Raw genomic sequence first — 17,980 nt, 5'->3', positions numbered from 1 at the left:
TTATTCATTAAGACTAAATATTTCTAACCATAAGATTTACTTTTGTTTTACTTTATATAAAACTTACTTACCAAATTTCTCTAATGTGTCCGAGTGTTATTTTTTTAGAATTTTGATGGATATGGATTTTGAATATAGAAATACATGATATGTACTTATGTTTGTGTTTTAAATCGGAAATAATAGTCTTTGAATTTGAATTTAATTAATAAATTTGAATGTTGTTAGAGTACAAGCCACATGAACCTTAATACGTGTTTATATACTTAATTCAAATTCTATAATAATTTGGAATAGCAATAACGATATTTCCTGTGGTCATCTACCATTTAATATGATGATTAAGTAAAAATGACTCTTATTATTGGAAGTCCATATTAATCAATAATTCCAAAAGGAAATAACGAAATTGTAAATCTTCTAATTAAGGGTTCATATGATTTAATACTACTTCTGGCAATTTTCAGTAATAAAAAGTTTTTTTTTTCAATTATGTTTATCTTCATTTTACTAAACATTTCAAATCACAACTTTTCCGCAAAGGTATTGGATTGAGAAAAAACTTTGTATTCATTGTAAAAATAAGAAATTTATTAGGTTTCCGAATGATTTAAATTTATCTGGGGTATGTTATGAAAATTTTCTATCCAATATAAAAAAAAATTTAAAATATTTTGCATTTAATAGAAAAAATCTACCAAATCCGTATTAAGTACAATTAATTGTACTTTATAATATTTTGGGAAATGAAGTGTCTTGCAGTCTACATATTTGCAGCGAATATTTGTAGTAAAGCAGTATTTTGGAATTTTTCCCAAATTATTTCAAAATTTTTAAAATCTGAGATCGAAGGTCTTCCTAAAAAGCCCTATATTATTTATAGTAAAAATTTTAAACCATGTTTTAAGTTTAACTTAACTTAAGTTGAGTAAATGTTAAGTTTTACGATTAAAATTGCAATTTTTTCAACTTAATTTGGGATTCTGTTTGAACCACGTCCTTAATTTTTAGATTCTAATTGTACTAATATGCATAAATATTTCAAAATTCTAATCTTATAAGCTGAAAATGGTGAAGTAAACAATTCTCAATCTAGTTAAAATGAATTAGAAATAATATACAATTGGGCATTATAAGTATAAAAAAATAATATAATTTTAATTGTTAAATTTTCCAAAAATTAAAAAACTTTGTTTTTTATTTAAATAGTTTTTTTTTATTTATTTATATATATACATTTTTTTTTATACAATATACAGTAATAATTTTATTTACTTATCTTTTTTTTTATACAGAACAAAATTTTGTCTACAAATTTCTTTTATGTTTTTATTTGAAATATTTATTTTTATGGCAGCGTTTAGATTTTCGTAAGTAATATAAAAAATATAATATGTACATACTTACATATTTTACATGACAATTAATTTAAAAATTATTTTTTTTTTCCTTAATAAGTAGCGATATTGTTCTTTCTTTAAATTACACCAAATAATGCGGCAATAATTTTTATAGTAAAATTAAAAGTAGAAGTATAAGATTTCATATAAATGTTTTTTAAATTTTCGACAATTAAATATTTCAAATTTATATATTATTAAAACAAAATATATAATGTTTAACAATGTACATACATATGTATATGCGCGATTTCAAAATGGCAGTAATAGATTATTAATACACAATTCAGTTTATAAAGCTATAATTACAGGATTGCGTTGGAATACCGTGTCACCACCAATTTGAAGTTGTTGTATTTTATAATATGGTGTGTATTTGAAATATTGTCAAAATTTTAACAAAATTTTTGGAATACCCGTATATATTTTAAAAATTTATTAAAGTTAATTTTATAGAATAAAATAGAATGCTTGTAGTTTAGAGAATAATTCAATAAAGTGGAACAAAAAAAAAAGGCTTTATTACACTAGAATTATCAATATTTTTTTGTATATGTACCAATTTCTATAACCAATTTCTATAAATAATTCAATATTATCGGTTTACTATTTAGTTCACAAAATATTTAAATTTAAAAAAAAATTAAATAGTAAATTTAAAAAATTTATTAATTTTCAATAAAATAAAATTTATTTCATTTAAGTTTTAAAATTGCGTTATTTTTCATAAAATTTAATTTTCATACATAGATAATCAAATTTATATCTATCTATGTATATGACGTGATGTAGGGTGAGAGGGTGAATTCCCGTATCTATGGTATCTAGCTTTTCCTGTGGTAAATAGTAATATGCCAGAAAATATATAATTAAATATCTTTAAATTCTGTACAGCTTTAGAAAATATTTTCACTTCCGAAAACATTATTTGGCTGTTATTAGACGAAGTTCGTCTTAAAATATTTTAAAACCGCAATCAATTTATCGCCTTAAAAATATAAATGTTTTTAGTAGTTTTTGAAGAACTGAGTTTTCAAAAGTTTTTTACATTTTAAGCAAGGACATTTTGTTTCGACAGTATTTGTTTTAAAATTATAACTAAATTTTACCCCAAATCGTTCCTATATAGACATGATATGTCTTTTATATACTTATAGACCTATATTTTACATATAATTTTATACAAAATAAAAAACTTAAGATGAAGGTTGCTGAACTTTGTGATTCCCATTTACATGTTACTTGTTATACCTTTCTTAATAAACTAAACACGATTAAGCATAAATCATAATAAAATGTTATATAGATACAGATTTCTCGGGGTCTTGAAGTTGGATTTTCATGAATCGTTATACATGACGGGCCTGTTAAAATTTATCGGGAGTCTGAAAGTTGAGTTCTAATGATCTAGCGTGGGAATGCACAAAAGACCTGTATGGTCGAGATGCCAATTAAATTCGCCTCATACAAAACATAAAAAAATGTTAAACACATATGCATGTACTTGTTGACAAATGTTATATTTTACATTTTACTTAATAATTTTTTAATTTTACAATTTATATCTTGAATCAATTTGAACGAAATTTAATTATCTATCAGAGTACGAGTATAGTAACAAAAATTTTAAAATTTGATTCTGACAAAAGTTATTTAGTGATGAAAACGGATTTTGTTTTGTTCGTAGGTATGGGGAACTCAACCTACATATTCAACGAATTTTTAAAAAAGTTTTTGTAATATTTTGTTATTGAAAACTATGAGTAAATTAACCGATAATATAAGTCAGACCGTATATATATAAAAAGGTATATATATATACCATATATTATATACTTGTTTTAGAATAGGGGTATTTTAGAATAGGAGTATAATTACATAATTTTTGTAATATGATTGAATACATCGGCTTAGAAAAATTCATGACATTCGTATAAAATAAGAAATAATTTGGGTCTTCACTTAACTGAGCATCGGTGTATAATAAAATTTGGAATGAAATTTATTTCCTTACTTAAACGACCGGTAGTGCAAAATTTAAATTGTACACTACGAAATCACAGACGAGTGCAATTTTGACTTCGAAAAAAAATGTGTCGATTCCAAAATTGAAATAGATAAAAGTAAGTAAATGCGCGACCAAAAATTTAAATTATGCTAGGGTTTCGGGTTGAGAATATCTTAGTCTAGGAAATTTAGACTAACTTCCACGGTTAGCTGAAGATTCTTAAAATAAAAAAGGAAAATTAATGTGAAAAATAATTATTACAACAAAACCAACAACTTTGACGTTAACTATTAGTTCTAGTGTTAAATTTTATGTGTGTTTTTGTTCATATCAAAATTTTTATTATACTTTTCGTTGCATGCTAGTCTACATCAAATATTAATTAATTTTTTTTTTTGAAATTTTTTTATTTTACACTTTAATTGAAATTTTAAATTTAAAAAACAATAAAAAAAAAAAAATTTCGAAAATGTTATTTTTAATGTTAAATATATTTTTTCTCTATACATGTATGTAATTAATGTGGTCTGCTTTTTAAATTAAAATCTTGTTTATTTTTTAATTTAAAAGCTTTTTCAAGATCCTTATTTGTAAAAATCGGTTTTCTTGAATATAAAAATTTAGCTCTAGTATAAGGATTTTTATGAAATTGCCGATAATGTGGATTTTTTAATAATAATAAATGTTTTTTATATTCTGGTGGTATTTGCCTCTCTGTTATATTTTTATATAATCCCGTTTTAGTATCATAATATCCATATACTCTTGTTGATGATGTATCCATTTCGGGTGTACGTCTCCTGCGTAAATTTTCAACTAGAAATGCCATCTGTACTCAAAAAATTATATTGTAAATGAAAAAGAAACGCTTTATAAAATTATATGTATTTATATTTTGTGTAATTAAATTATTTTTTATCAAAACAATAATAAATAAAGAAATAAATAAAATAAAAATACCAATCCTTATATTTTTATTACTACTTTGACTCTAAATATTTTAGATATTTTAATTATTAATACAAATAAAATTAAGAAAAATCAAATGATCAAATAGAATTATTAAAAATAAATAAAGAATGTGTTAAGGAAAACTAAATTAAAAATTTGATGAAATATTTATTACAAAAGTGCAAAATTATTTTTATTAAAATTCTTCTATATATTTATAATTTATAAAATAAATGCAAAAGATTTTGCAAAGGTACCATACCTTATATTATAGCCCTGAATTTAAAATATTTGCTCTTAATTCAAATAGCATATTTAACTAAGTTTACTTACTTGATTAATTTTATATTCATTATAAAAAAAATAAATTTCAAATTATATGTATATCATATATTTGCAAGGATAGTTAATACCTGAAAATCAGTTCTAAATAAAGGACATCATGCATATTCAAATACTAATTAATATTATTTAATTAATTAGTATAAATTTTATAATATAAATCTTAAATTAAAATTAAAAAATTTGAGGAAAAAAATTTTTCTTCGCGTACATTTTTGCATTTTACGATCATAGTTAAATTTATTTAGAATTTTAATTTTATCAATTAAGATTTGATTTTTTTTTATATAAGTCCAGGAAACAATATAATTAATTTCCAAGAGAGACTTCAATAATAACACAACATGCCAATACAATATTGGGCTTAATCTTGAGTATCGGCTCACTAAATGTGATAGTGATATTTGTCGTAAAAAATTCGATATTATTGTAAACACAAATCAATTCATACAAATTGCTCGTGTCTATAATAAGATTTTTGAAATTTTCACGATACATAGTACTATCATTTAGTGATTCGATACTTGGAATAAGCCCCATTGGTTTATAAAATATCGATGATAAATAATTATGTTGGTGCAATTATTGTTATTCAAATTTGTGAACGAAAGGCAAGTATTCAAAAATTTTATTATATTTTGTCGATTTTAATATGAAATAATTTTAAATTAAAAATTATAAATTGAAATTTAATAATTTTTCATATTATTTATAAATAAGAAATCAATGTATTTGTTCCTATTCGTTGTGTCCAATAAAGTAATTTTTTTTTATAAAATTTAAGTCCTTATATTGTAGGGAAGTTCTTGTTTTAGTATATATTTACGTGCAACTTACCATAAATTCCTATGGAGTGTAAGGATTTCTTTAATCTATAGTATTTAATTGAATAATATTAAGATTATGCAATATATATGTACTATTGATAAACATTAATGAATTATTACCAAGTTCATAATACCAAACGTTCTTTTAATCATAAAAATCTAAACAAACCAAAGGGTATACCCAAATCTCTTCTCAAAAAACCAATAATTTATTGCCCCTAAGTTTTCACTTTTAAAAATAACTTTTATACATTAGATGTACGGAATCAAATAAAACCAAAAACAAATTTTTGTTTTTTTACAAATTATTTTAATAATTTTATTTAATAAAAAAAAATAAAGATTAACTAAAATAGAGGTAAAGGGTTTCCTTTTACTATAGGTTTCCTTTTTCTTTTAACAATTTACTTAAAGCTACATTTTCTTTTATTTATACATGATAAATATATAAGTATATAATGAAGATATTCATAATTGTATATATTCAAAAGAAAAACTTATTTACAATAAAATTAAATTTACATAATTTAAATATACAAAGATTTCTAAAGGAATATTTTGAAATGAGTCTAAAAGATGAAAAATTTTAAGATGAAATTTTTGTAAATTCTTATTTACATTGCATTTGAATATTTTTAGTATATAAACTTAACTGTTTTGGAATAAAGCCAATATAGTAAAGTGCATGTTATTTTATTTGGAATGTAACTTTATACAATTCGAAAATATTTGTATTCGAAATTTTGTGTATATTTGGGTATTTTATACAAGATTGGAGCTTATTCTGTGCGGAGTATCAAATGTTGTTCTATTCTGAAACAAAATAATTAAAAACTCCAAGAATTATTCCTAGAATCAGTAAACATCAAAAGCGCACAATACAAAAATGATTGTACCAAACAAGTGACATGTGACAAATCTGTTATACTTGAATCTGGTTATATACATGGTCATATTAGTCAGTATAGTGTGAATGGATTTAGATTCCCATAACATGGAAAAAATCCTTCAATATTGCATAACACAGAGAAATCATTTGTGTAAATTGGTTTGTGTTTACAATAATAATATCGAACTTTTTATACGATAATTTCTATCATGTAGTGATTCCAGAATAGCTCTTATTATTTTTAGAGTTATCTTATAAATTTAAACCATGAGAAAGTAAAATTTCTTATTTTTACATTTGAGTAAAAAACAGTGAAATGTTCTTTGAATTTAATAATTCCTTTTTACTGTTTTTGTTTAATAATTATTTTGGAGTTTAATATGACTTTTACATTGCGTATGAAATTCAAAGATATTCAAGAATCGTGTAACTTTTTAAAATTTCTTTTTAAGATTGAACAAGCTGAACTGCAATAACTTCCGCTATCATTTTAGTTATTAATATTAATATTGCACTGTTATGATATTATAGTCTTACATAAAATTATTCTAAAATTTATGAGACATTCTTTTACATTTTTACATATTTTTTTGATTTAAATAAAAGATGCAATAAAAATTTGATATTTAAAAGTCCGCCGATTTTGTTTTATGGAAACAAAAAAAAAATAGAACGCCAAGCAATTCTAATCCAACAGGAATGTATATAAATGTTATTTAATGTTTAAATTCTGCCTTAAATAAAGCCAATGGGGGTTTTTGTTTACGCACGCTGCGCTGAAAGTTCTGTATTACATCTTAAATTTCTAAGCTGCAGCGTTAAACAGTATATGCAGAAACTTTTGCTAAGTCTTATTTGTTTACGAAGTCTACAAATTCTGAAACTACCAATTCACTGCAAAATAAGGAAATTTTAACAAGATTTAAAGAAAACTTAAAGAAAACTTATTTTAATAACCCTTCAATATCTGCATATGACATTTTGAAATTTAAAATTTTGTTTTATTCGGAATAAAATACTTTATACTCGTAGAAGAAAATCAGCTTTGATAAAGTGCGTATGTAGCGCGCGAAATATATTAGCAAAAAATAAAAAAAGTATTTTATTCCGAATAAAAGGAAGTTTTCTTTTCATACCAATAAAAAAAAAAAAGAATTTTGTTTTAATTTTAAATTTAAAAAAAGAAATTTCATGAGGCAGCGAGAAAATTTATACTACAGGTCTGCGCTAATTTCTAACATTTCTTTATTGCAGATTGAATTTCCGAATGCACTTTATTGCAGTCAGTAATTTCCGAAAGCTCAATATTTTCAGTGTATGTAGCGGAAATTTTCGAACGTACTACAAGTTAGAACTATTCTAGAAATGAATAAACGAAAACCCCGAATATCTAATACGTATCTAAAGATTGATTTCATGTTTTCAACTGCTCAATATATTATGCCTTACAATATTTGTAGGGCTCTGCTGAAATAGAACTAAAACAAGTATTTAAATAGCTACACTAAAATAGTATTAATTTTGTTTTCCGCACATTCTCTGATAGAACTTGTTGATAGAACTCTGAAAGCTATAAACTAAAACGGACTGCTTTCTTTTTATAGTAAGGAAACAAAAACAAGCTGTGACTGCACTGCAAATATAAACAACTTATCACTGCAAATATAAACTCAAGCTAAGGTACAATGGATATTTCTTAAGTTAAAAATCATGTTCGGGAACCCTGTACATATATGTAAATATTTCATATAAAATATTTTTTGGAATATTTAGTCGCCTATAGTATATGTGTATATACATACTTGTATGTAGTTACAAATATGTCTATGAATTATTAACAAGAGGTCGCTCATTACAAAATCAATAGTTAAGTAAGTAGTGTGGACGCAAAAAAGAAACAATAACAGTAAAAAATTAATAACAGGCAAAAATTGCTTTCATTCTGATTTATTATGCGTTTTTGCCTTTTTTCTTGTTAAATTTTTTTAATAGTTTACATTTCGTTTTTTTTTTTGATCTAAATTTACATTTCAAATTAATTTTTTTTAAAAATATTTTTATAAGTAGATAGCGAGGAAAAAAGCATAGGTTTTTTTTTATCAAATACCTGCTTTCACTTTTTAATTTTTTTTATTATAAAAAAAATCCCATGCGTACTCTAATAGAATGAAAATTAAGTAATTTAATATTAAAACAAAAAACACAGGTATTTTTTACATGTATGTGTGTATATGAGAATAATATCAAAAAAAGGTATAACATTTTTGTGAAATTTTAATGAAACAAAAGTGATATTTTATTCAGCAACTAAATAATTTTATTTATTGCATAATTCAAAAATGTTAAACCTTACTTAACATTTTCATTTTTATTTTTACGAAGATGAGTAAAAAATTAAAATGAATTAATTACGATTTTGTATTTTGTAGTGACTAAGTGTCAATAATAATTGCATTTTAAATAGAAGGAGTTTAATACAATAAATATTAATTGCATTATGGTTACATTTAATTTGTTTCAATAATAAAAATTAGTAAAGAAATGGCAAATAAAAGTTTTGCTTTATTAAACATATTCATCAATTCTCATAATTCGAAATTTTCTAAATTTGTTATCGTTTCTTGTTTAGAAGCGTAAAATATCTTAAAAAATATTTTTGTTTTAAGTGCTTTTATATACCACTTATAAAATAGTTCCAGCTAAACTATGCTTTGTGTAAGAAAGCATATGTAATTTAAAATATTAAAGATAAGAACGAACAGAAAATAATATTGCCAGTTCACCAAAAATTCAGTTAAAATGAAAATTCAGTATAAAATTTTATCTTTATTTAAACATATGAAAAAGTAGATAGTAAGCAGTAGATTATTCCATAACTTTTTTAATTTTTTAAAATTTTGAAATTATCACTCAAATTTATTGCTGTAGCCTACATATAGAAGGTATTGATGATGATGAACGAGCACACTCATTTTTAAAAATAAGTAAATAATAGTAAAAAATAAGTCAAAAATAGAATGTAATTCAAAAGTCCTTACCGATAAGTCCTTAATTTTCATAAACTATTCTAGATATAAGTACTTCAAGATATAAGTACTTCATATGGTTTTCAGTTTTAAAGCTATTGCTATTTTATATGCAAAATCGAATTCTTCATAACATTTAATTAATATTTCGTTTATTATACAAATGATTCTTGCTAATATTTTGCAAGTCAAGAGTTTTTATGATCTAGTTTCTTTGAGAATTAAAGTGATTTGTTTCTTGTACCGTATATTTGTAAACATTATGTGCGGAATTAAAAGAAAAAAAAAAAGAATTTTCTTTAAAAAAAGAATTTTCTAGTCCCGAGTTGCTAATTGTTTAAAGAACTCGCAACCCGTTAAAAACCATTCTTTTTTGGTTATTCTTTCTTACAGAAAATTTGATGGAAAAACAATATTTTCGCTATTGTATTTGCTTTATAATCAAATACATATTAATTACAGAAAAACATACAGCTACACATAAATAGATATATATATATATATATATATATACACATTTCAATATTTTGCAACTTTTGTAGAATAAAATGTATGAGTTATAATGGCAGATGTTAAATGTATAACATTAATTTTGTTTATCAAAAGAACACTATCAAAATTACAAGATTATCGAATGAAAAAATTTTGTAATGACAACAGTAATTCCAATATAACAATATAATTTTGATTTAATTTTCTAATAAATAACATCTGTCATAATCAATGTATATTATAATGAAGATTTCTTGAATTTTAGTCACATTTTTTTTTTTATTAATTGTAAAACATATACATACATAAATAAATATGTGTATTAATTGAAAATCACATTGAACATAAAATATATATATACTTATTTACATCCATTCAGATTTGTAACATTCATCCAAATATTGTTTAATTTTAAGGAATATAAAAGTTTTAGAACATAATATATAATGTAGGTTATGTAGTTAAATGGTATATATAAAATAAATCAAAAATAGACTTATGAAAGAAAAAAAAAGTATACCACATGAAGAACCATTATAATAATAACATAGAATTTATAAATATACCAAAGATGCATTTCATTCAATTTATGTTATATAAGTATATATAGGTATGTATAGAGGAAATTTACTTTTCAAATTTAGATTTTGAAGAAAAAACAAAAAATATTTTCAAATTATTTCAATGGAGAGAAGAAGAAATTTTGAATTTGGTGTGATATTTTTTATATAAAGAAATAATATAATGTTTATATAGAAATTAATAATATTTATATGATAAAATATATAATTGTTTAATTAAAATAATAATTAAAAGATTATTTACAAAATTTTATATTTTAAAAAAAAAAATTTTACACATAAATCTTTTTTAATACATATATATATAAAGAAAAGTATATAATGTATATAATATTATATATAAATATTAAATTACATAATAAAAAAAATTTTTTTTTCGTCTTAAAACCCATTCTATTTTAATATTTAATATTGTTAACCCTAAAACTACAGTGCATTTTATAAATATATATATATATATATAGGGATATATATAGGAATATACATTATATCTGATTATTAATATAATAATATAAAATGGTTAAAAGTTAAATTTGAATGAAAAAGTGCCAAAATTAAAAAATTAAATATTATATATGTATATATACATATAATCTACATATATAATGTTATACATAATTAAAATATACTTAATATACAGTTTAAAAATTATTATATAATATTTTTGTTCTACTTAAAATCATTATTTAAAAAAATTTCAAATTTTATTTAATTGTTACTATTGTTTTACTATTATTATTATTATTATAGAAAATTAAATTAAATTGCACTGTACATTAAAATTTCTTTATTTCTATATATTTATATTGTATACCGAAAAAAGAATTAATTTATTATAGGCAACCACACTTGTATTATTATTATTTATACTACTATTTTTGAATATTTTATTTGAATTTTCAAAAGTTTTTTGTCTAAAAGTGCTAATTTTTTTTTTTACGTACCCATATACAAAATTTAATTAAATATTTTCGATTAAAATTGATTAAAATAAGGAATTTTAAGTTTTAAGGATTAACAATAAAAAATTTAGTAATGTTGGTTTTATAATAATTTGTTTTCTTGTTGTTCTTTTTTTTGTTTTTATCATAATATATTATATATATGTATACTTTAATTATTAATTTATTAAGTTTAAAATATTTTCTAATACAATTAAAGAAAATCTTTTTTCTTTTTTACTTCTTTTGTAATATAAAATTTTTCTTTTAACAATTGTATAATAAGAATAACAATTTTTTTTTTCTAGTTTATGGCAAAAGACTTAGTAGGAAATTTATCTTAATTATATAATATTTTTTCTTTCTATATTATACAAAAGAAGTCAAAAAAAAAATTGTTCTAAAAAGAAATTAAAGAGTGTGCACATAATGGCCAAAAAAAAATATTTTAGGGAGAACAAAACAAAACTAAGTAAATTAAAAATAAATAGAAATATTAAAAATAATAAAATTTAATTATAAAAATAAAAAAAAATCAAAATAAACAAAATTAAAAAAAAAAGGTGAGGAATTTTAGACTGAGAAATGGAGGAGGCGGATTTAGGAGTTGTATATGAATTTTATAATCTAAATATTTCTAGGATTATGTAAATGTGTGTGCGCAAATTTAAAAAGGAGGAAGAAATTTAAAATTAATGGACAATTTTCTTTTTATGTGTTTTTTTTTTTTTGATTAATTTTTTAAATTCAAATTAGTTTTTTTTTTTTTTTTTGTTATATTTATTTCTTCTTGAAGCTCACCACTGTATCAGGAAGTTCATTCAATATATTCTGAAAATATAAAAAAAATATGAGAAGAAAAACTTTAAAATATTTGTTAATTAATAAAGAATTTGATTTTGGTTCAGGCAATTTTCAATTAGCTCAATAATAGGGTTCAAAATTTAATATTTTGATTTAAATTAAGTTAATATACTTAATATATTTTGTTATACTAAACAAATTCGAATTGTCTGAATATTTGTTTAATACGAAATGGTGAAATATAAGTAAAACTGTTATATTTACAAAATTAGAATTTGTTATATAAAGTGTATGTTACTTTTCTATTTCAAAAACTGTAAATGGGTGCAGTTATATTTGTATACCAAATTTTTATCGGAACTCATTGGAAATTTCAATTAAATGTTACCACTCTGTTTGAATTACATTAAAACCACATTGATTGCACACGTTTATTTATTATATTATGTATGTATGTACAATATATTGTAAAATAAACACATTTTAACTTACGTATTGATGTGGTGCAAAATCATGTTGGAAATCAGCCCATTTTGAAAGATCTATTGATGGAATAATACCAGCTTTACATGGCACTCTTGGATTACTAAAATGAAACGAATTAAAAATATAATAATTTACATTTATCAATAATAAGTGGATTTTAATATTAAAATTCCGCTTTTCATAATTTTAACATAAAATTATTATAAATTTCAATCTTACATCTCATGATCTGGTAAAACCATTGGATAAATTTGCGTCGTATCTATTAAATCTGTATTATCACATATTAATCGTGATAATTTTGTTTTTCTAATTTCTTGTAATTGATCTGGTGTAAATGAAGAAGGTTGATTTGGTAACTCATACCAGAAACGATCACCACGTCTTGAATAACTCATTTGTGTTGCAATTACACATGCAAAAGTTGGTCCCAACATTGATCCAGGTAAAGATTTTTCTGATACACCACCAGACCATAAGTCAATATCAGCTGGATGTCTAAATATTTTTTATTTAATAATATTTATAAGTATAAAAAATATATATTTTATGATTGAATATTGAATATATGTAGGTTTCTGTGTCAATTTATATGAGCACAAAGATGAATTAAAACTCACTCAAAAATGCTTCTATATCTAGTTATTGTTTCATTTGGCATAGAACCAAACATTTCATCCCAAGTATTTGAAATAGGTAAACCACAGAATTTTCTAAATTCCATATAACCAGGTAATCCAAATTCACGACCTCTCTGCATATTAAATGATACTAAATCCATTCCAAATCTTGCACCTTCCTTTTTAAATAAGTGATTTGTAACTTCTTGTGTAATTGAATCGTCCATAGCTTGTGCAACCTGATTCATTAATCCCATAAAGTATTCATCAAATACACCAGCACGATATAAATCATAGGGTCGTCGAATTAAATCGGATAATCGTTTTGATGCAATAAATTTATGTGCTTTTGACCAACGTTCAACTGCCGTCGGTAATAACGAATGTCCGAAACGGAATGCAGCGCCAGCAAATGCATCAATAATACCAGGATTAACTTTTGGATCGTAACCATCCCAATAACCTTCCTTTTGTAATACTAAACCGAATTTTTCCATAATATCTTTACCTAATAAAATCGGTAAGAATTCATTGTACGTAACATGTTGAACAGTAGCAATATTAATTCTACGTGCTTCTTGGAATAATGTTTCATCATCCCAGTGTGGATTAATTTGAGCTAATCCATTGGCAAGACGATTATGTTCACGTGCCATTAATGTGTGCATACAGGTGAGAACAAGTTGTTCATTTACACGGATTTCTCCTGCTTCAAAACAGAACATGCTTTTATTTGGACGTGTACAACCTTCATCTGGAATATCCAATTTTAAGGGTAATAAATCTTTAAGACCATATTCTGCAAATACTGGATTCATTCTTAAAAGACCACCATAACCAGTACGAAGTTTACGAGCAAATTGTTCTGTTACTCCATAAACTGTGTTAGCGTCAATGACACCAGTTAAAATATTGAACTGTTGTCTTGATCCTGAAATTAATAAAAAGATATGATATGAAATGATTTAAAACATGTTATTTCCAAAATATGCAAATTTTTTTTTGAAAATTAATTTTTAAAGTGTTTGAAAACTCTTTTCGTAATAATTGAATTTTAAAATTTAAAAAATTACAAATTACTGCAAAATTTAAATCAATTTCTTTATATTTGTTATAACGAAGGCATTTCTGAAATATTTAAATTATAATGTAAAAGCCAAAAAGGAATATTGTTTATTTTACTGCACTACTTGAAATACTTAAAATGTAATTTAGCGTGAAAATGAATTTAAGTTGATTATGGGTTTGAAGTTACTAAAGTTATAATTATGATAATGATTTAAAAGAAAATTTTTCTAACAAATCATTAATGCTTCTTAAGGGACTAAAAAATAATTAAATTTATTCAAACTTACCAAGTTTACAACCAGGTCTGGGTGACGGGAATGCACGTACAAAATCTATACATTTTACGTTAAACAATCTGTAAAAATAGTCATCATCTGGAATACGAATTTCATTACAATATGGATGTTTCAAATGTAATGGACGTTTGCAACATTCTTCTGGATCGTTACGGTTTATTGGATCTGAATCACAAAAATGAATAAAAATATTTTAATTTATTCCAAAACTATTAAGTTTTACTTAAGAAATATGAGGTCATTTTGTATACTGAAATTTTATTTTCAATTTTAATCAAATGAAAATCTTTAATTAAATAATTTGCATTAAAAAAATAAGTCAATCAAATCAAAACAATAAAAATTAAAAAAAAAATTTATTTTAAAAACATTTATTATTTCAAAACCGAACCTAATGGTGTTCCTGTTAATGTAAAATCATGATCCATAAATTGACCCCAAGCGATTACCATAACAGTACCAGCATGATCATGATAACCTTCATCAGGATGTAATGTACGTGATACAACACGTGATAATGGTAAATCACGTCCAGTTACTGAAATTCTTGGTGCATTAATACCATCAGCATATAACGGTCCTATTAAACGTTGGAATGGTGATCCTTTAGCACCCCATGTTGGATTATCAATATTATTACATAAGCCATCAAAACGACGATATTTTCCAGGTCGACATTCAACACCAGAGAAAAATGGAGGACAAACTTCGCGTATTAATGTTTTTGATGTATCTATTGTGGGTAAACCTTTTTCAATTTCTTCATATGTTAAACCATATCTGAAATTATAAGAAATTAAAAAAATTAATATAGTACTCTTTTGAAAATACAAAAGATTTAGTTTAGAACTTATTTGTTGTACGGAAATAAAATTCTCCTAATTATCTACCAAAATTATAAAATATTTTCAAGTTCAACGTAAGGTGAACAGTTCCAAGTTTTTCTAATCGTTTTGTTATCAACATTGTTAAGGTTTAGGAATAAATTTTTAGTAGAGATTTTTTCTTTTTAAAATATTTGTATTTGTTATTGCTAATTGAAACTCCTGTTCACATTTTTAGGATTGCATATTCTTAGGACATTTACTTATTATTTAGTTAGGAATATTGGAATTTAAAGAAAATAAAATAAACGCGGCATTTGTCTCATTATCTTTTATGTAGATGTAAATTAAGACAAGGAATGTTACGTAGTGTAAAGGGAGTTGTAGTTTAAATATAAAACAAATTATTTAATTAATTTTTAACTCTCAGTAATAATATTGTATTGAATAAGTGATACACTTATTTATCCTGCAATATTATTAAAACACATTAAAGCAGAACTAATCATAGATCTACTTCTTATTTTTAGGAGTAACTTGAAGATTAAGCGAACATAATTTTATTTGTGTTACTCTAAAGTATTTTATATAAAAAGTCATGAAAACGAAATACTTTGTTTTATTGCTCTTAAACTTATTAACAAATTTTTTCAAATTTTGTCTGCACCTAGAATTTACATGGAATTGTAATATATGCATATCACTTTTTTTATACTCTACACCTCCTTGAAGGGTATATTAACTTTGATAAAGAGTTTGTAACAACTTGAAAGAGTCATCTGCGGTATGAGCATGTTTATTTACTCTTGTTCAACGTAAAATTTTGCATTGATTTAGACATGTCCATCCGTCTGTCCGCCCGATGGCACAATAACTCAAAAATGACCCTTTTGTAATTGGACTGCACAAATTTTTATATTTTTAAGGTGCAGGATATAATTCAGTCGGTTCAGATCATTTTTAGGACATTATTTATACTTTCAAATAAGTGAAAGTATTTAATCCAGTTGTTATGTAGTTTCATCTATACTAATCACAGTTAAGGATTCTATTCCATGTTTGTTTAATTTTTAGCAAAAAAGTAAATAAAATTTTGTTTTGAGATTATGATTTTGAGATAGACAAATTCTGTATAGCGATCATGAAGTTGAATCACTTGTTTTGCAATTTTATCATATTATTGAAAAATGTCTTCTCCCCAGATGTCTCTTCTATAGAAAATGATTTTTCTATGGAAAATATTATTCTTTTCCATGCAGGGAAACGATTAATTTATTGAACGGAAAATTTGTAAGTCAGAGAAAGAGATAATTATCAGTTTATTTCTAAAAAAAAGTGATTAGAAACAAAATCAAAGAGATCATAATGAAATTATGATCTGTAAAGGAATCGAACTTATTTTCAAAAAAAGAAAATGCGATACACCAGACTATACAGAAAAAAATTAAATATTAAAATTAAATAAAGGACGCTACAATTAGAATTTCAATTTAAATAAAGTCGAATTGATTTACATTGGCAAAAAGGTCTGAAATATTACCGAACAAGTAAGAATTTTTTGTGGAAATAATGTTGAAATTAAAGTTCGGATTTGGTTTGTGTTCACATGTTAGAAAAGATAGTTTCCGATTTTACTTTGGTCTTTTTTGTATCGACTGTATTTCTAGTTATTTCTTTTTAAATAAAGTGGATTTGACTTTGTTTCGGTGAATCTTCTATTTTGAATGTTTTCGTTCAATCGTTTTAAGAAATTTTTTTTACAGATATGTTTTTGCTTGAATACTTGTGGCAGCATGTTTCACAGTTAATTTGTTTTTTTTTTTGTGGAAAAATTTTGATGTCTTGGCACAACAAGGATCTAACTAACTCAACCATACTGCTATTTTTGAAAATTTTTAACAATGACAATTCTAGGAGTCTTCTTACTTTTTCGCAGAATAAAATCACTTAAGATTCTCTAATATGTCTCTGCCACAAATCTTTCTTTTTCTACAATAATTATGTAATGTTATCAAAAAGATAATTCGCATAATAAATTTTGTTTAAAAAATTTTTGTAAATGTCAATTTCATGATTTTGTCCGTTTGTTTTTCTCTTACACTTAGTATTTGTGTTCAATTGTTGTAAAGTTTTACAATAGAAGTTAATTGTTTTATAGATAGCGTATACGTATGTAAGTACTTCCGTTTATTAGTCATAATAAATCACAATAATGATGTTAAGTGTTGCGGTAAACTTTAATTTTCTTATGATTTCTATACTAGTTTTAAAATAATTTTGTGTTAAAACGTTTCTGTGTGGGTAGTTTTATTTTGTTATATTTTGTTTAAAAGTGAATTAAATTTTTGCAATTCAGTTTATGTACAACAATTTCATTTATAGTTGATAAGCTAGCTGCGTTTTTATTCAATTACATAAAATAAAA

The 17,980-nt window shown here is 23.4% G+C and overlaps 1 protein-coding gene across 2 annotated transcripts in view; it reads right to left on the bottom strand.

The window, feature by feature from the left end:
* Positions 1 to 1,378: 1,378 nt before the first annotated feature.
* The window catches only part of LOC129609817 (peroxidase), a 109,349-nt gene continuing 92,747 nt past the window's right edge, over positions 1,379 to 17,980 (bottom strand). Inside the window, exons 5-11 of one of the 2 annotated variants that reach the window (XM_055521941.1) lie at positions 15,123 to 15,511; positions 14,723 to 14,896; positions 13,368 to 14,298; positions 12,967 to 13,245; positions 12,754 to 12,847; positions 12,259 to 12,288; positions 1,379 to 4,237 (exon numbers count right to left, since the gene is read on the bottom strand). In XM_055521941.1, coding sequence (XP_055377916.1) covers positions 3,926 to 4,237; positions 12,259 to 12,288; positions 12,754 to 12,847; positions 12,967 to 13,245; positions 13,368 to 14,298; positions 14,723 to 14,896; positions 15,123 to 15,511 — 2,209 coding nt within the window. In that variant the 3' untranslated portion in view covers positions 1,379 to 3,925. Of the gene's footprint in view, positions 4,238 to 11,848; positions 12,289 to 12,753; positions 12,848 to 12,966; positions 13,246 to 13,367; positions 14,299 to 14,722; positions 14,897 to 15,122; positions 15,512 to 17,980 lie in introns of those variants that run through there. The other variant, XM_055521943.1, reaches the window with a different exon arrangement.

This window comes from Condylostylus longicornis, unplaced genomic scaffold, assembly GCF_029603195.1.
Source record: "Condylostylus longicornis isolate FDR11 unplaced genomic scaffold, ASM2960319v2 ptg000004l, whole genome shotgun sequence".
In the NCBI taxonomy this organism is placed as follows: domain Eukaryota; kingdom Metazoa; phylum Arthropoda; class Insecta; order Diptera; family Dolichopodidae; genus Condylostylus; species Condylostylus longicornis.
The sequence above is the reverse complement of the archived record's forward strand: the minus strand, read 5'-3'. Positions and strand labels throughout refer to the sequence as shown.